The sequence below is a fragment of the Mixophyes fleayi genome, chromosome 4 (genome assembly GCF_038048845.1).
Source record: "Mixophyes fleayi isolate aMixFle1 chromosome 4, aMixFle1.hap1, whole genome shotgun sequence".
NCBI lineage: Eukaryota > Metazoa > Chordata > Amphibia > Anura > Limnodynastidae > Mixophyes > Mixophyes fleayi.
Window position 1 is genome coordinate 80,961,782 of NC_134405.1, and position 20,255 is coordinate 80,982,036.

General features: G+C 40.4%; 1 protein-coding gene across 6 annotated transcripts in view; it reads left to right on the top strand.

Annotated features, from left to right (window-relative positions):
• Window positions 1-20,255, top strand: part of MEGF11 (multiple EGF like domains 11) — a 236,177-nt gene that overhangs the window by 39,754 nt on the left and 176,168 nt on the right. For all 6 annotated transcript variants that reach the window (XM_075207608.1, XM_075207614.1, XM_075207613.1 and 3 more), the window contains exon 2: window positions 11,981-12,104. In XM_075207608.1, coding sequence (XP_075063709.1) covers window positions 11,989-12,104 — 116 coding nt within the window. In that variant the 5' untranslated portion in view covers window positions 11,981-11,988. The remainder of the gene's footprint in view (window positions 1-11,980; window positions 12,105-20,255) is intronic.

Consider the following 20,255-nt stretch of genomic DNA (forward strand, 5'->3'; position numbering starts at 1 on the left):
AGGTCAAACATGCATACTGCAATGCAATAGATCTAATGCAGCATGGACCCGGGATGGTTATAAGATGAAATAATGTGGTGGATTATATTTATCAGAATTGTTAGGCTAAAGCATACTTGCCTACGCCCGTAGGAATTTCCGTGAAGTTTACGAATCTTGGGGAGTTCTTCCAGACTCCCGGAAGAGCAGTTATCCTCCCGGGTCATGGTGGAGGCTTAATTACATGATTTGCACCATCAAGTGAATTTCGGTATTACATAGCAGCGGCTGGGGACATAGTGATGCGAGATCTCCGGGGGGGGGGAGAGTTGGGTGTTTTAAAAGTGGGCAAATATGGCCTAAAGTGATTCATGTTTTCTGTGCGACCGTGTTGGATGTAACTTTATGGCATTGTAGTTGTCTTGATGTTTTATTAAGCATTCTCTATTGTTCTTGGCAGTGCTTTTTTTGTAAGAAAAAAGGTGCCAGAACGCACATCACGTAATCAATCACTGTACACACACCCACACACATCAGTTGTGTATAGAAACATAACGGTCATCGCCCGCAGTAAGCACCCAGCGCGCGACCACACGACCAATCACAAGCTGAGCAGCGCCACAAGCCGAGCAGTGACATCACAACCAGCGCGGACGAAGTACGCGTGAATCAGACTCGACACACAAGCAGCCCGCATGCACCGTTTTAATTATTTTGCCACCGACCTGCTCGCTCGACAGGGCGATTCAAGTCCATGTGGACCAAACACCAAATGTTCAAAAGTTACTTTTAAAACTCGAAAAAAGGTGCCAGAACTCAGTCCCGGAGAGTTCTATGACAAACAAGCACTGGTTCTTGGTATATGTGTAATTGACTACTGGATGTAGTACTTTCTCGACTTCTGTTATATTTTGACAATTTTTATCAACTGAATTAAAAATGAGTTAATAAGGCAACCATGCACAGTAAAGGCTTGTATTTACTAATAGGTTTTTCTTTCACATGCGGATTGCATTGATATGGACCAAAATATAGAACAGTCTAATGGCTATGGGACAGGGGCGGATTGGCCATAGACCTTACCAGGGGGTTTCTCGGTAGACCGGAGGCCGACTGATGCCTTTCAGGTTAGTTTGTTTTTTTTAAAAAAAAAATTTTTTTCAATTTAAATAAAAAATAAACCAAGAAACATATTTTTTTACACTCGGCAGAGGAAGGGGTGGGGTTTCCAGGGGGTGGGTTCTGTCACCAGTGCTGCCTGGATAAAGATTTTGATCTTTAAAAAATAAATAAATAAATAAGATTTCCTGCTTAATCCCTCCGAGTAGGGCTTCTACCTCCTCTCTGGTGGCCCTTCCCCACAAGTGCGGCAGCGGTACCCCTTCTCTCTGCACTATGACTGTGAGACTTCAGACATTTCAGACAGAAAGGAGGAAATTCGGAGACATCACAGCCCTCAAGCTACTGTAAAGACTATACCGCCTCCCCCAGACAAGACTTTCTTTACGAGGGCTACTGGAGAATTCAAGACTCCAAGGGGGGTATTCAATTAGGATTCGCGGCCGCGATTACCCGCAGCTGCACTTGTAAAGTGCCATTACGGTACCCTATGGGGTGCGCACAGAAATCCACGATGTTGCGGTACCGAAATCCTTGATGTTGCGGTACCGTGACCCGTGCTGCCACGAGTAATCGCAGCTGCGAATGCTAATTGAATATGCCCCAAAGTTTATACTAAAGGGATGACTGCATGTGGCACTCACACTACTACTACTGCCATATTGTCATCAGTTTGTATACTTCAGTGGACAGTCTATGTGGCAGTGTGCAGTGTCTGCAACTTCAGCTCAGTGTGTTTTAGAAGCAATGGCAGATGTGGCCAGGTAGGCCTACAAGCAGTCCTATTCTTATGTAGACAAGAACCTCTGGCAAATACCATAGCTGTCAGATTGCCAATCCGGTCCTGATGAGATAAACATAGGTAATGGTCCCCTATAATGTATATGTATTTAGTTAATGAAAAAAGTAAAACAAAAATATCCTTATAATATAGAAAATATGCTAATATATTAAAATTATTTAAATAAACTTATTTAAATAATTGCATTGTAGCTGGCAAAGCTATAAGTATATGCCAGCCACAAATTATTGCAAGTCTAGGTAACTTCGCTAGCTGAGATTGTTAAAAAGTTTAATTCATGTGTTCCAATTACTTCTTTTACAGTTGTGTTGTCTGCTAATCTGCCTGCTGCTGCTAATCATATATAGTTTAGTACATCACAGAGCATCTAATGCCCTCTAGATTATAAGCTCGGGCGAGCAGAACCTTAACATATTTTCAAGGTAGGCGCCATGTAACCTATTGCTACAGTGTACAAACCCTTACCTCCTCTCAGCGCTCACACGGCACAGAGGGAACCCCCTTATTACATACTATAACCACGCTGTATGGCGGCACACAAAGAAAATAATGTTTTTATCCATGCTACAAGTGGATCAGTAACGAGTGAGTAGGGTGGAGGGATAAATTAATATAATTTAGGGAAGTTAATGTTTAGAATAACGTTTGTTATGATGATTGGGTTTGGTAATGAGGGTGATATTTTTTTTTATGAGACAGAGGGAGGTAACGAGGGAGTTAATAATATGAATGGAATTAATTGATTATGTGAAGGATAATTAATATTGAGGATGAGGGAGTTAATGATTATAAAGTAGTTAATGATGTTAAAGGAATTGTTATGATGAGGCTAAAGCAGTTAATGATTTTGAGGAGGGGTTAAATTATGATGAGGGAGATGATATTGTGTGGCAGTCATAAAAATGTGCTTTGTGTTATATTTTGTGGTCATAAGAACACTCTGTTTTTTAGTCACTAGGATGCTTTCTGTATTAGGATGCTGTTTGTATTGTATAGTGGACAGTTGGATGCTCTCTTGTATATCTATCACTTGAATGCTCTCTTTATTGTATTTTGATCACTAAGATACTCTCTGTATTGTATATTGGTCATTTGGATGCTCTATATATTGTATGGTGGTCAGTAGAATGTTTTCTGTATTGAATGGGGTAAGTAGGATGCTCTCTGTATTGTATGGTGGTCACTAGGATGCTCTCTGTATTGTATGGTGGTCACTAGGATGCTCTCTGTATTGTATGGTGGTCACTAGGATGCTCTCTGTATTGTATGGTGGTCACTAGGATGCTTCCTGTGTTTTATGGTGGTCACTAGGATGCTCTCTGTATTGTAGGGTGGTCACTAGGATGCTCTGTGTACTGTATGTGGTCACTAGGATGCTCTCTCTATTGTATGGTGGTCACTAGGATGCTCTTTCTATTGTATGGTGGTCACTAGGATGTTCTCTCTATTGTATGGTGGTCACTAGGATGCTCTCTTTATTGTATGGTGGTCACTAGGATGCTCTCTGTATTGTATGGGGTCATTAGGATGCTCTCTGTATTGTATGGTGGTCACTAGGATGCTTCCTGTGTTGTATGGTGGTCACTAGAATGCTCTCTCTATTGTATTGAGTCATTAGGATGCTCTCCATTGTAGGGTGGTCCCTAGGATGCTCTCTGTATTGTAGGGTGGTCACTAGGATGCTCTGTGTACTGTATGTGGTCACTAGGATGCTCTCTTTATTGTATGGTGGTCACTAGGATGCTCTCGCTATTGTATGGTGGTCACTAGGATGCTCTCTCTATTGTATGGTGGTCACTAGGATGCTCTCTCTATTGTATGGTGGTCACTATGATGCTCTCTTTATTGTATGGTGGTCACTAGGATGCTCTCTGTATTGTATGGGGTCATTAGGATGCTCTCTGTATTGTATGGTGGTCACTAGGATGCTCTCTGTATTGTATGGTGGTCACTAGGATGCTCTCTCTATTGTATGGTGGTCACTAGGATGCTCTCTCTATTGTATGGTGGTCACTAGGATGCTCTCTCTATTGTATGGTGGTCACTAGGATGCTCTCTTTATTGTATGGTGGTCACTAGGATGCTCTCTCTATTGTATGGGGTCATTAGGATGCTCTCTGTATTGTATGGTGGTCACTAGGATGCTTCCTGTGTTGTATGGTGGTCACTAGAATGCTCTCTCTATTGTAGAGTCATTAGGATGCTCTCTATTGTAGGGTGGTCCCTAGGATGCTCTCTGTATTGTAGGGTGGTCACTAGGATGCTCTGTGTACTGTATGTGGTCACTAGGATGCTCTCTTTATTGTATGGTGGTCACTAGGATGCTCTCTCTATTGTATGGTGGTCACTAGGATGCTCTCTCTATTGTATGGTGGTCACTAGGATGCTCTCTTTATTGTATGGTGGTCACTACGATGCTCTCTGTATTGTATGGGGTCATTAGGATGCTCTCTGTATTGTATGGTGGTCACTAGGATGCTCTCTCTATTGTATGGTGTCACTAGGATGCTTCCTGTGTTGTATGGTGGTCTCTAGAATGCTCTCTCTATTGTATTGAGTCATTAGGATGCTCTCTGCTGTAGGGTGGTCCCTAGGATGCTCTCTTTATTGTATGGTGGTCACTAGGATGCTCTCTGTATTGTATGGTGGTCCCTAAGATGGTCTCAGTATTGTATAGCGGTCACCAGCATGCAGTCTGTGTTGTATATCTATCATAATACTTCCCAAATTATTATGCAAAACAGTATAATAGCGGCTTTCTCTCGCAATACAGTTTGCATGGTGCATTCATGGCAGTATTTTTGGTTGATTCGAACAAAGAAGCATGCGTTGTATGGCTAATGTTGGTGTTTACAAGTAATCAACGTTATATTTGAAAGTATGTGTTTTTTTTTTCTTTGAAATCCCCCTAAGTGGTAAAAAGGGCATCGCAAGGGTAGAACCTGTTCGTTGGGGTAAGGGCATATACACCATGGTATGGTTGGGATACCCTAAAGTTTTGCGTTCAGGTAGGCATAGGCAAATGTCATTTATTGTTTTTTTGGTTTTTTTACATACTGCTAGTGAGAATTTAGAATCAGTGGAGGGAATGACAGTGGATGAGACCCCAGTAAGATCAATCTGTCTGATGGTAGACAAGGATTTCCCAGACCCAACTACTATCACTTCAATGCTAACCCTGGGATCTCCCTGCTGCTCCATAACTCACATAACTGATGCGTGTTCTCCACCGACTGGTGTGCTGCCTACTTTGTTTGCTCCGCCGACCAGTGCAATACTTTGATACCAATGTCGTTAGGTGTTCTAACCCCACCTACTTTTGTGTCTGTCCTGACTACATTGGATTTAGCCCCGCCCATATGAGGCCACTTTCAGAATAGTTTCCAGGGCCACTTTAAGTTCCCAATCTGCCCCTGCTATAGGATCATACAATTGCTTGTAGGTTATGTGTCTGTGCAGCACCTTGGGCTGTGTTTCTTTGAAAGCAGCCTACGATACTTTTGTTTGTTTTGCTTCATGTCTCAATAGCAAAATATTGAGTGGAGCGCACTGGAAATTGTGTTTAACCTTATATAGAAATTAGGCAGGTATACCTGCATTTCGGGTCTATTCTAATGTATGTTGTACAATGTTTCCCTGTTTGCCTATGAGCTTATACCTTTATCCTACCCCAAGTGTTACTTTCACAATTGGAGCAACAGGGTTAACATACTTCCAAAATATTTCATAGGCTAAGCAGAGTTTCCTAAATCCAGATCTCGAGATCCACTAACAGGTCATGTTTTAAGCCAGAGGTTACCTAAGTCAGTTCTGAAGAGCTACCAACAGTTCATATTTTCAGGATTTCTTTAATCATGCACAAGTGAGTTAATGTATTTGGCTGGGTCAGTAATTATCCCGCCTGTTCCCACAGACAGAAATCCTGAAAACAGGATCTGTAGGGGGTTTTCAGGGACTAGCCTGAAACACTGTGCTGCAGAATTACCGTTGTTGTCTAGCTATAATTGCTCCTTTGCTGTTGCTCTTTATCATGGCAGGACAATAAGCATGGTTATCCAAGTAGCCGACAAATTATTTTAACATGTTTTCTATGGATGACTTGATCTCTATTATTTTTAATTAATGCCAGAGAAGCCATTAAGCTGGGCATGTCATGTATGCTTTTAATAAAGTTTAACAAGTCACTTTTGTTCTTTCACAGGTGGTTGGAATTTGGAACAGTTCTATGTATGTATTTTGTTTTCAGGTGTTTGTAACTGATGTAACCCTAAAGACCCATTACCTTCAATGTTATAGAGGCATAGATATTTATTCCCTCTGTCCAGATGGGAGATGATTGTCTCAGGGACCTAGAGAACTAGTCAATTCCCCCCATGAACATCTCCTGGTGATTCCTGTTACTCACTGCACTGTCTGTTATAAATCTATTGATCTCCTCGTGTTAGTTACAGGACAAGCGTGCAAGGACAAAGTGTCTTCTGGTGCTGCGATGTCACACACTCCACTGGCAGAGTTAACCCCCTGCTGCTTTGGGGTGTTTGCACATGTCAGAACAAGGTTGTGCGCCATGCTGTACAACATAGAGTACTAATGAGCACGACTACACTTTTCATGCACTCCTCAGAATAATATGGATGGTCATATGAGTCTGCTCACATTTCCTAGGTTGGAGCTGATTAGAGAGTAATGAGTAGCTCCCCAAGGAACCTATGAACAGAAGGAGATGATCAGTCCAAGATTAACAGGCAATAACAGCCCCATAAACCTTCGTCTGCCACATCCCACGTCTGGGGTTGTAATTCTCTGAGTGGGGGGGGGGGGGGTCAGGGAAACCTCAGGAGTGACATAAGAGCACGGAACCAGCATGAGTATAAAATTAAATAATGTGGTGCAATAAATTGATCAGAACTTTTTTATTAAATCATGTGTGATGGCGCTCTGTCCAGATCTACAGTGATGACTGACCATGTGGCTGGAAATAAGTCATTACTTAAAACAACCAAGCAAAATAACATTACCTGAAGTCATATCTTCACTGATAACACACTTTTTTGATGCTAGATAGTTAGTAATATGGAGCCATTTGTTTTATAGCAGTAAATGATTCTTCATCATTGAAAAATCCCTGGAGCTACGTATCATACTTTTCTATATTTAAAGGGGGCACTCAAAGGATACGAGCACCTTTTTTGTTTACTTTGTTTTTCTAACTTAGTTATAATACACTCGAAGGGTCAATTTTGTAAAAGCAAGTCCTTGCCCAGTGTTTTTGTGGTTAGATACACTCCCTAGCAGTGTGTAGCTAGCATTACCATTACCTGTATATGTCCTCTGCATATTCCTGGCTTCCCCCACCATATCATCTGCCACAAATCGCTTTTCACATTGAAGATTTCAAAAATAATAGTGTCAGCTGATGACTCGGCAGGGGGGATGGGAATATATAGTAGAATGGCTGCAATCTGGGGGTATACAGAACACTGGGTCCCCAGCCCACTGAAGAGTCTGCAGATATTATACAAAAATGCACTTTTTTATGTTTTTAAAGACAGGCACATGGTTTTATTTGGAATTGTAGATACAAATGATAAAAAAAACATAACTTACCATATAAAACTTACAGTGGAAGAGTTAGTCCATACAGATCTAGAATCATCCTTCACAAAGGTTTTATGTGGAAGGAAAGAGTGACAGGGAAATTTAAGTCATAAAGTTCCAAAAGAGGAACAGGAGATGTAAAAAGGAACCATTTGACTTAAAATTGACCCATCCTTTTGGAGCATTGTGTACAGATATCCCACCTCCCTAAAATGACAAGCTGACTCCTAGATTTGACTGACCTTTCTGTACATAGCTTTGTCCTCCATCTCTTTAGCATGAAATGTATCCTTTCCCCCATCAGCATAGCACATTTTCTTTATGACCCCTTTCCTCTATGTTGTATAAGAGGATGGCGGCACCTGTCTTTGGCCTAGAAATTTAATTGAAACGAGCGTTTCCATCTCACCATGTCTAGCAGCCACTACTGGGCATTATAACAATCCTGCTGTATTATAAAACTCTAATCAGCGTAACAGTCCATTAAGGAGGTCCTGAAAATGGGCAGCATTATGTTACTATATTTTTTTTTACACTGAAGTTGGAATACTTAATTCAGCGGCTAACAGAGCCGTGACATCTGCAGCACATTGCATGTAAATTGTGCGCACTGGCTTTTTAATAGTGTTATTATAAGAGGCAGAACAGAAGCTTCCCAAGAATCATTTCATAAGAGATCTATTGATATTTTGACCATTGCTTGTTCTAGCACTGACTGCCAATTACTACAGTGCCCTTAGATCTCAAGCAGCACACATTCCGGTTTACATATACCCTTTATTAATTGCAGTAAGTGAAGCTGTGTTTATGGCAGTCAACGTGGGAATAATCAGTTATACCATGAAAATTAGGCATGTTATCCCCAGCACATTTGGTATAGAATCCCGTATTCTTGGTAATAATAACGCCTTGTTTTACATCCGTTTCCTAATTGGACTCTTATTAGTTACACTGCCTTCCAGCCCTAATTGCAGGAACAGAGAATCCCTGTTTGTAACACACAACGAGCCATGTGTCTGTTAGTCTGTTTCTAATGCTGCGTATCTGTCTTCCCACGTCTCGGCTCTACACCAACCTCATTACATTACCATCCGTGGGGAAACCTATCATGTAATTCTCTTAATTAACATTACATGTCATTAGCAAGCAGCCAGCTTAATCTAATCAAGGGCATAGCATAGTCTGTGGAGATTCGGAGGCAGAACATATAATATGTTAATTGTGTTATTGATTTGATGGTTTAGAAAATGTCTTCAAGACTCTCACCTGCTCGGTCATTTTGGAAATGTGAGAGTTGCTCTTTTAGACTGGCAGACACAATCCCCCAGGGAGAGAACAAAACCAACTTTCTTTTTAAAAAGAAGGCAAAGGTTTGTATTTTGTTTATAGATGTGCATTTAATTTGTGCTTTGTATATTAAATGATCAAAATCCATTTCTATGCCCCTGTGTCATAATAATTGCTCCCACACTGACTAAGGTTAATACTGGTTTAATGTGTAAGTGGCATTAGGAAGAGCTCTGAAAATTGTGGCAAAAAGGAAGGTAATTAATGCAATTATCATTAATTTATACCATTAGTATGAAAATAAGGCAACTAGAAGAAATTTACGATAGTAACGACACACATCCATTAGGTGCAGAATACACAGACGATACATGGATCAACCAGAACAATGCAGTAGGTCTTAATGGAGATTACCCATAGCTACATGACCTGAAATAAATTAATGTCCGATCAGGACGGCGCATTTGCACCTGACCAACTTCAAAAGTATTTGTCCCTTTATTGGTGGTTCCGTCCATCTTGCACCCCATGGGCGAGGTGTGGCTCTCTAATGCTTCTTTGTTGCACCCAACTTTTCTGGGATTACCATTATTGTATATTTAAAGAGGTGTACTTAAAGCATGGTTTCGGGCCACCACTAAGAAAGCCTTCATGGTCTTGTTGTCTTGGCATTTGTTGCTTGCACTGAGAGTGTTACATTTATGCATTACTGCTCCAGTAAAGTTGTTTCTATTACATAGCTGTGGTTTTTTTAATAATATTAAGCAAACTTCTCTGGATGTAAAACTACAATATATTCTGGTTCAAAATGTCTCCTATAAGTGCTCTGTAACCCCATATAATGTATTAATATTAATAAATAATATATATAAGATCTATAATATATATATATATATATATATATATATAGCACCTTTGTGTACAGAGGAGCTTATAAGACACAATACAGAAATATATAGTATAGTACAATAAATGCAAAGTAATATCAGACAATAGGAGAAGAGGCCCCAGATGACTTACATTCTAACACCTTCGTCTGCCACCATAGTTGTGCTAAACAAATATAATAAAGCTTGAAACTGTTGTAAGTATCTTTTTTATTCTGTCCCTATTGCACAGGACAAGGGGCTGTCTTTGTTTTTAAACTATTGGAAAGCAACTGTGTCTGTCTCCCTTCTCTCATTTACACACAATTGTCGCTGGCATTAGTCAGAAAATTACAGCAGGAGAGAAGGGAGACAGATTAAAAAAAGGGGTGCGTGTGCGGCCCGCTAATCTACTAAAGAACCGCGCATTACCCTTAAGGGCAAGAGGTTACGATCAGCGAGGCACAAAGCCAAGAATAGCAGCTGGGACATAAACTAGAGAGAAGGATTGACAGGCCATAAAACAGTGTTCACCTGGGGGACATCATTGCTTTAGATACATAGGTTTAACTCTTTGTAAGTGCCTGCATTGGGTTCCCTTCCTAAATGTGACTTTTACCAGTTTGTAAGTATATACTTTGCATTTTCTTTGCCAAATAATTCGTTAATGCACCACTACGAAATAAGTCTTTTGCCGTGAAAACTCTCAGCGGCAACCAGAGATCCCTGGAACCCAAAGGGGACATAATCCATTAAACTCCTAAGATATTACATGACAATGGAGCCATGTCTGATGTGCCCGCTGCCCTGATTACACACAGAGGAGGAGGTATTCACAGCAAGCCAACCATGTTAAATATCCCACAGAGCATAGTGTGCCTGCCAAAGTGTCCCCTTAAGACACTACTAGTGCGCTAGGAAAATGTTTTAGGGGCAGATAAATGGAAATCCAGAGCAGCTCTTGTCTTTGTTTTATTGCAAAGAGCACTCTGCTGTACTCAAATTGCAGCCCATTGATAGAATAATAGTAAAAGTGCCTCGGTTCCTGCACCACGATTAGTAGAATAAGGTCACCTATATAAGTGATCCTAAAAGTAAGTGGACTCAGAGGAGGGGACACTCCAGGTCCTATATTATTTCATGTGCAATAAAAACCGAGAATGTAATTGAGTTGTAGTGACAGTGAACACATGAACCAAGGTTTGCTGCCACACCTGGTCGATACGGGGTTAAGTGTATTTCACATAAATAGCAGTTTCAGCAAATGGCGTACATGTAAATGATGGGGGAGGTCCACCCAGCTTCTGACAAAATGAGTTGTTAGCATTTGCCAATAAATAGAACCTTTCAGAGTAACAGCCATTGATTTTTGTATTATGGTAAATTCATGTATGTGCGACGGTTACTGCCACAATAGCTCTAGCTTCCTGGCAGGTAAGAGGTTAATATATGTGTTGCACAATCCCTGCACTCCAGTGTTGCCACTAAACCCAAAATGCAATATAACATTTTCAGAAGTATATATGTAAAAATGCCTCTATCAAGTCAATATTTCAGATGTTTGATATTGTATGTACCTTATTGTTTAGCTTTGTAATATTTTAGTTATTTAGTTTTAGTATTGGTATTTATGTAGTGCAAGCTGTATCCTCTGTAGTTTTTTTTATTACATCCTCTATGTGGATTCTTGCTGCCATCTGAGATGATTGGCACAGGCTAATGTTCAGATCCTGGCGTTTTCTGAAATCATTCCAGTTTGAACAATTACCTTTATAAATTAAACTTACATGTTAAATTTATTGGTCCTTTTAAAACTGCAATTGTCCTTTGCTCATGGTCTAACCTACCTGACCTGCCTTCAGCTGCAGTCATGGTCCATCCACTGTACTTCTTCATAGGGATCAATGCACTTCTTCTTTGGGATCAGTCGTCCCTATTCCAAATGTTAAATAGACTCTACTGGCCATGTAGCTGAAAACAGCTCAGTTGGGGCAGGATAAGTGCTGAGTGTACCTTGCCTTGGGGTCTCCTGCCTTCAGTTCAGAAACTCCATAGTGCATCCCCCTTAACCTGGTCTCCAAAAACCTTATTATTGCTGTCCATAATTAAATACAGTCTGTAGAATAAGGTGGATTTTGCTTAAATCTAAATGTGTAAACCATTAGAATATAAATGCCAAACTTCATAGAAAAATGACTATTCCTCCCTCATTAAATGCCTTTCTTCATTTACTCTATTCCCCATATATTGACTTCTCCATTGCTTTCCTCAGGCTGAACCCAAAGTTTTATTTTCTGCTAAACTTTCTGGTTAACTCTTTTCTTCCCAGGTGTCAGGATGAAGCTCTGCGCTGCCTTGCGATGGACTGTCAAGGTGTTCATCTTGTGTCTGGTGCTAGGGACTGCTGTCTTGCTAAATCCAGAGGATCCCAACGTCTGCAGCCACTGGGAAAGGTAAGGTCACTGGTGCATTTGTAATGCTTGAACTCTGACATTTGAATAGCTGCACAGAATGCTGTGTGCATAACTACAGCTAAGGTATTGTTGTTTTATATTCAATGTTTGCTCTATCTAGACACTGTTGGTATTTCTGCCTTTAATGAAAATTGACCATTGACTAAAAAGCCCATAAACAATTCTAGAAAGAACTGTCCCAGCATCTGGCTTTAAGAATGTGCTTCATTCCATTAAATTAAAAGGGCTATCCATCTTCGGACAATCCCCTCTTTGGTAAATAACCCTCCCCTGTCTTGTACCCACCACAGCCTATTAATTTGCTTACTTTTATTTACAGTCAATCTGTTTATTTTGTCATCAGCCCTGCCTTGGTTATCTATCTCTAGGGATCGTCACTCTGCAGAACTTTGCATGAACACAGCGAGCAGTGTATTGAGTATGCTGTGTGGGCGGTAGGGCACTGTCCTGCTTACATTTCCCCTCTTACACTCTTGCTGTATTCATTCTAAGTTCTAAAGCACAGATGGGGCTTATATAGGGATTGTAGATCCCTATGAATATTGGAAAGGTTAATCAAATGGGCTCTAGAGACTAAGCAAGGCAAGTACTCGATGGAGCATAGGAGCATTAAGCACTATTTTTTTGTTATCTGTGCTCGAGCATTCACACTGTATTATCCCATTTGGATGAGTGTATAAGACTTGCTATCCACATTGGGTTCACCAATCCCAATTGTATTCTGTTCCATTGGACAGTAGTTACATGAGTGCAGGTACCCTTATTCTAATCTATGTTAAAATGTACTTTAGAATAGTCTGCAATGCATGTTTTACAGATAACCATGGGTACTCTTACGGCTTTTATTTAATACTTGTCTCTCACATGATAGACAGCCTCTTCTGTTTTAATTGAGATCTCATTTTAACTCATTCATCTGATCTGCAAATTGCTTAACTTGGACATAATATCCCCACATTGAATGTGTCTAAAAACTATTGCTGTAAACCTTCTACATTGGCGATCTGGTGCCTTTGACATGAAAGGGGGAAATTCCGGCAGGAAAAGGAGACAGATTCCTTCATGGCTGGAGAGGGGCACATGGAAAATCTGTTTAGGGTCTTCTCTGCACATCAGCATTGCTAGATCACATTTAACAGAGATCTGTTGCTTTCTGATGGGTCTATATATATAAATATATCATGGCTGAGGGGCTGGAGAGACGAGTGAGATCCCCCTTTCCCTAGAACGGCTGTTATATTTTATAAATATGGGTGGGATTTCTGAGGCCATAAAACCCACCACATTGTTTATTTTTGCACGCCAAGTAAAGTGTTATAGGAATCTATTCCCGTGCATCCTTTTAATTTGTCTCAGGTGTCTAAATGACGGGAAAATAATCAGGACAAGAAAAAATATTAAATTATGTAAAATTACCGATACACCATAGGGTAAGATTATTTTCCATGCTCACCAGATTTCCTGTGGAAAATGCAATTGAAAGGAGAATTTGAGGGGCTGCAGAGGCCCCAAATTGGCACCTAGTAAAGATCAACACAGTTGATGTACACCTTCATAGGAGGAAACACGTTCTAGGATATACATATAGATTTGTTTTATATACATTACACAAAGCCCTTTCTAACTGGGTCCAAATGAAAAGTTTTATTTAGTTGCTCTTTAAGGGAGATAAGAAGGTGTGTTTATTAATTAGATGTTAGATAATTATGTTAAAATATATTGTTTTATGATGATGTCTCCTGTGCAGTATGTTCCTTTGTACCAGTGATGGGCCCTAAGCGGCTCAGCTCCTTCCTGCTTTATTTGTTGTTTGTTGTAGCTTGTAACACTTGTATAAAATGCCTGCTGGTGTGTTATTCCAGATAGCTGCCTCCTTCTTTGATTAAATGTATTGTTTGAACTTATTGCTGAGATTGATGGTAATGTGCGGCCAGTGGGCCCGTGCTGCCCTTGAAGTGCATCAGGATGTCTACCACCACTTTGTATTACTTACAGACTGTAGACGTCTGTTGATTTTACTTTTAAGATACCGCCACTAAAACTTCACCCTACACAGCAATAAAGCTGTAGCACAAGCAGATCTGTTCAACAATCTATCAAATAAAATAAATGGTGCTGTTAAATATCAAGGTGAAATGTGCCAGCAATGCACTGGAAAGATCTGTGTTAGAACATTGTAAAATCTGTAACATTGTGAGGTCTCCAAGGACAGATCTCTCTCAGATTCTTCTGGACTTAGGAGGTGTTTTTATACTTATCACAGAGTAACAACCTATTTAACATGCACAGTGATGTCAGAACACAGGGGCAGGGAAATGCTGAATCAGCTATTATTTATTCATTTTCATACAGCACATACGCTTTTATGCAGAGCTGCACATTCTGAAAGTGTCAGTGGCAATGTCCAGTAAATATTACAATCTAGTTTTCCAGACCCATTGAGATAAAGTGACTTCTCTAAGATCATCATGAGCTCTTACCTACTGAGATCCTCCTTCTCCCTAATCAGCAGGGAGCATCTTAAAGTAATCATATATTCTCTCTAGCTCTGTTACATTTTATTGGAAGAGCTAGTTTTTGACACGGAAAACCTTTTACTTTATTCATGTGGTTTAACGTGATTAGTGGAAATATATACTAATAATCACTTTACCACATTTGACATTCAGATAGTATCCTGGGGTGGCTTTTATCGATGTTACAAGTAAGATGGTAGCCCTTTGATGATTATACCAACACTGATAGTAAAAACCCCCATGTACTGCCAGCCAACAGATCCTGATTGCTAGGCCGCCTCTTTGTATGTGATCTGTATTATTCTATATTACACATAATTAAGCTCCACATGCACTGTCTGATGAGTCATTGTTACCCCCTGCTCTGTAAACTTATGTAGCCTTATTTAAAAGTCTAGTAACTTTTTCCGATGACAGCAGCTTTGTGAAACCGACTGTGACTGTTTCAGGACCCCGGAGAGCGAACAATGTTCATGTTTGCGTTACCAAGTATTCTTCAGTTCTGTTCTGTATTTAGTCGTTTCGCATCCAGGATACAGATGTAGTCTATTTTGGCCTGGCAGTAATTGCAACCTTTAGCAGAAAGTTTGCTGTGACAAAAACATTGTATGTTAAACTTGAAAGAGCAAAGTTAGACAATTTCTTTATGAGACTGTGAGTGTCCTAATTTCAGCTATAGGTTTGTGAAGAATGCTAACACATATTTTATGGTCTACTACAAAGAAAATTGGGATTATGTATGGTAAGATTGAGTATATATACTTTTCTGCCTACGTACAGTATGGTTACGCAGACCTTGATGACAATGCCACATCCGATCAGAAAGCATGCATTACACTGTCTAATAGAAACTAACAGCCCCAAGAAATGACACAGCAATGAAGTCTGGATTAAAAAGGCACAATACCACTACAGCTCAGGACCATGTACTAAGTAGGCCCACGAGATCCTGGCAGAGAAAATATTAGTTTATATTTTATTTTTTGTTATGTCCTTTAAGGCACCAGAGGCAAATAAAGTTTAGTCTAGTTAGAACAAAAAGTTTGTGTATATACATATATATATATATATATATATATATATATATATATATATATATATATATATATATACTTTGAATTTGCTGTAATTTTAAGAGCTACAAACACAGTGCGTAATTTACTAACACAGATAAAAAAGGGCAATGTTCAGAAATTTCCCAAACAATTAAGTCACTTAGGATTTCTGTTGCCTCTGCATCTGATGGCTTTACTGCCTTATATTACAAAAAATAGCATCTACTCTATTGCCTGTGCTTCTCTCACTATTTAATGCCATCTTGAACGGCAAGAAATTTGAAAGAATTACCATGAGAGCGATATCATAATCATTCCCAAGGATGAACGTGATCCTAGCCTCTGTGATGGCTATCGACCTATATCACTATTAAATGTTGAACTAAAACTGTTTGGTAAACTGCTGGCAAATAGACTGCCCCCTCTGAACCCCATATTGGTCCACCTCAACCAAGTGTACTCCAAGCCGCAGACAACACAAGGCAGGTGATAGACTTGACTTCTTCAGCCAACAAACAACTTGTGATAGGGTTTCCTGGCCCTTTTATGAGACATACTCTTAACGGATGGCCATTGAGAGTATGTGGAGTTGCTGCATTATACTATAATGCTTCTGCTGCCATCCTTGCTAATGTTGCTGCCTTGGTTCTTTTCTCTATTGATAATGGCACCAAACAAGGCTGCTTTTTGCTCTCTTGATGGACCCCACTGGCATCATGGATCTGCAATGATCACAATATCTCAGGCATACGAGCTGGTCACGCTTTAATGCAGAAATCACAGCTAAGGAGCCTGGAATGTGGTGAAAACACACAATGTTTATTGCAGTATGATACAAACCGGATGGTGTAGCTATAGGGCAAGGATTGCAGGGAGATGCATAAAGCAAATACCAGGAACACGGCTGATGCAGGTAAACAGGTATGAAGAAATCCCAGGGAACAGGTGAACCAGGAGCACAGCAGGGAACAGCACAGCAACATACAACAACAACAATGACCAGCAAAGTATACTGGGAGTGCCAGGTATAAATAGAGAGACAATCAAGTGCTGGTGATTAATTAGTGCAGCAAGGCAACTCCTAGTAGTAGGAAGAAACAGGCACAATAGCAACACCTCTGGTGGATAAGAGGTACTGCAGGAGAAACATTCAATGAACACAAATATAAAGTACAATAAATCCCAGAGCCAGGATTTGCGAGATGAAGCAGCATCCTGACGATACTGCAGAGGAAGTGAAGCAGATCCTGACAATAAGCTTTCCTTGTATAAGCTTTCCCTCTTAACAATTACAAACTCTCTCGCTTTCCTATCCTTTCTCCATCTGGAGCTCCAAGCTTATAGAGATCTGTTTAATTTTAAAATAACGGACAAGTCAGAAAAACTCCCTATTAACTTATGACCTCAGCTCTTACAATCACTCAAACAGAAGCACGACACGGTTTCAGGTGGCATTCTGACAAAATCAAATACCTGGCGGTTTACTTGACTAAGTATTATTATCTGCTCTATATCGCCAACTTCCCCAGCTTGCTAAATTTCCTTACTCAAAATCTAATTGACCTGGCTGAGCTCTACATTTCCTGGTTGGGAAGGATAACGGCTGTAAAGATGAACACCTTGCCTAGGATCCTCTATTTATTTCAAACCTTTCCCGTCAAAGTTGCATCCCCGGTTCTGAAGATACCACAGAGGCAAATTGCTAAATTTTTGGGTCAGGTAAATGCTCCAGTTTGTGCACTTGCACCTTTTACTGACACACCTTGGAGGGCAGATATGGCGTCCCAAACATTCAAAAATACTATGTTGCCACCCACCTGACTAAAGCAGACCTCTTTCACTCTCCCGACAACAGGAGTCCTTGAGTTTGCGGACATTCAGCGTTGGTTACATATCCACTCCCTGCAAATTAGATATCTGTACCACTCCGTTTTGGAGCTCAAAACACTCTATCAGCTCACTCCCATAGGCAAACCGAGGGGGGATTTCCTAGTGCCTGGAAACACCCCTCCAAGCCTGGGGCACTGTATAATTGAGGTGGATGGACCCTGCTCCCGCTTCACACAGCTCTGCTTGAAAAGGGGGAGCTGCGTGCACCTAACAATAGTGCACACAGCATTGCCCATGTATATTATGGGGATAGGAACAGTTGGAGAGCAGCCAAGCACTGTCTAAAATTATAGCCACGCCCCCATGCATGCTGGTCACACCCACTGGTGGCATGATGTGGAAACCCCCCTCTACAAATCCTGTGTTTGCCCCTGACTCCCTTATATAAATTCTGTAAATATAAATCACACCCCAGTGTTCTTATTTCTACCTTTTATCGACTCCTTATAGCTCACCGCCAGCCAGATAGGGATAGATATGAACTAAAATGGGAGGAGGACATGGGGGACACTCGAGCTAGAGGAATGGTCCAAAATCAGGGAGAACATTTCCAAAAGTTCTGTTTGGGTTTGTACTAAAGAAAATGCTTATAAACTGCTTTACAGATGGTACTTGATCCCCACCCGCCTACATTCGAGCTCTCTGGATTCTTTCAAATTTTGTTGGAGAAACTGTGCTCAAGATAGCTCTTTTAGTAATATTTGGTGGACCTGCCCTAAGATTGTGAGTTTCTGGCACAGTATTTATTGCCTAATCTGCATCCTCACAAACACCTGTCCATCTGACTCCCTTTTACACCGTTCAGTTCTGCTCTGATTGGACACATTCTTAATGCTGCCAAGTGCTGCTAGCTGGAAGCAGCCTGACCTCCCCGCTCTCCACGCTACTATTAATAGAATTTGGGAAACTTATCAATGTGAGTTTATCACAAGTATAATCCATGACCGAAATGTTTAATTTCAGGCTATCTGGCACCCCTAGCTATCTTCTTTTGAGGCCACTGTTTATCTTTTTCCTCCACATAGGTATCTAAGTATTTATCTTATATTCTGCAATGTGGACTTTTAGCTCTGTGTGTTAATAGAACCGATCTGGAAATCTTCTTTCCCTAACTTTCCTTCCTGTCCTCCCCCACCTTCTCTTACACACTGCTCCTCAACTATCTAATGTCTAATGGATATTTTAGAGATCTAGACACCTGTGATTTTGACCACTTATGTTGATGCATTTGTTCCATTATGTAATACTGTTTGGTTGACTTGGCTCCTTGCTATGCTTTAAGCACTTGTTTGAATCTTCGTATCCTCTCCCTGTGCTCCTGTTGCCCTTTTTCCTTTTTGTCCCCCCCTCCCCCTTTCCCTTAGATTTCATCTTTCGTTTTTTGCTTCTTTTTGTATCTGCACAAAACTTCAATAAATTATATATATGAAAAAAGAAACAAATCAGACACTTGCTTTGATTGTGTCACTTGCACAAGATCAGTCACAGTTTATTGCCAATTGGTTGTTATGAATTTCTGTCTATTTGCGCTTTTGCATTTTGTTAAAATGCTAAATAACCAGCGTAGTCAAAATCCGAACATAAATACAAAAGTAATGGGTGCGGAAAACAGGGCATTTTCTAAAAGGTACTATTCCTAATTTAGTTTCTTGGCTGCAATTCCCCTTTAAGGTATGATTTATATCGCTGTACTCCATTATGGAATTGTCAGTTCTTAGTATTGTTCGTGTGCGGAGGAAATTGTTTACTCACTTATTCAGAGTGGTGGAGAGGGATAGTCACTATAACAGCAATGACAATGAGACAAGACTCGATGACGCTTTTCCCTAGGTCTCCAGCATGACATTATGATCCTCATCTTCTTGCCATTTATAAGCATAGACTATGGTATTTCAGACAGGTAGCTGTGAAGGATGCTGCTATCTCCCTGTACCAATGTATGGTTTCTACTATTGCAAAAAAGGGCAATCCTATCATGTACAGATTTCACAATCCTTGCTTTTTTTTTGGGCAGGGTGGGGGTGAGGTGATAAACACAGTAAAACAGTTACAGGATCAGATACATGCAAATTATTTTAACCAAGGTGCATTAGTGTCTGAAATCTAGAATAAAAATGCATTTCAGTGCCTGAAGCAGAAAAAACAAATACACATTGGATCTCAAGACATGAAATGTTGCTGGGTGCACATACACACATTTTCTGCATTCAGGGCAAAAAACGTGTGGTCTGCATACTGCACATATATAATGGCCAACTATTGTTTAACACTTTGTTTTAGAGTAAGATTAGACCACACCCTCTTCACAACTCTAAATCAGGTTATGTGTCTCACTACCGCACCAGTATAAAATGCTCCATCAACGCATATAAACTTTTCACCTACAATTTGAATTGCTGAGCTATAGGATCTCATCTCTGTCTGTAGCGCTGGAGACTTTTATATTTCTAGGACCATTTTAACCCCTAAGTGCAAACCAGACAAGTAACCTGTGCCTCTCCAGTTGTCGTGGAACTACAGAATCCAGCATGCCTGCCAGCAATGGTTTCACAACAACTGGAGAACCACAGGTTGCTTATCTCAAGTAGACATTATAAGTTTTATAATGTCATAAATGATTATTCTGCATCATTTTATCGGCGAGAGTTTCACCATGCTATTATAGAACA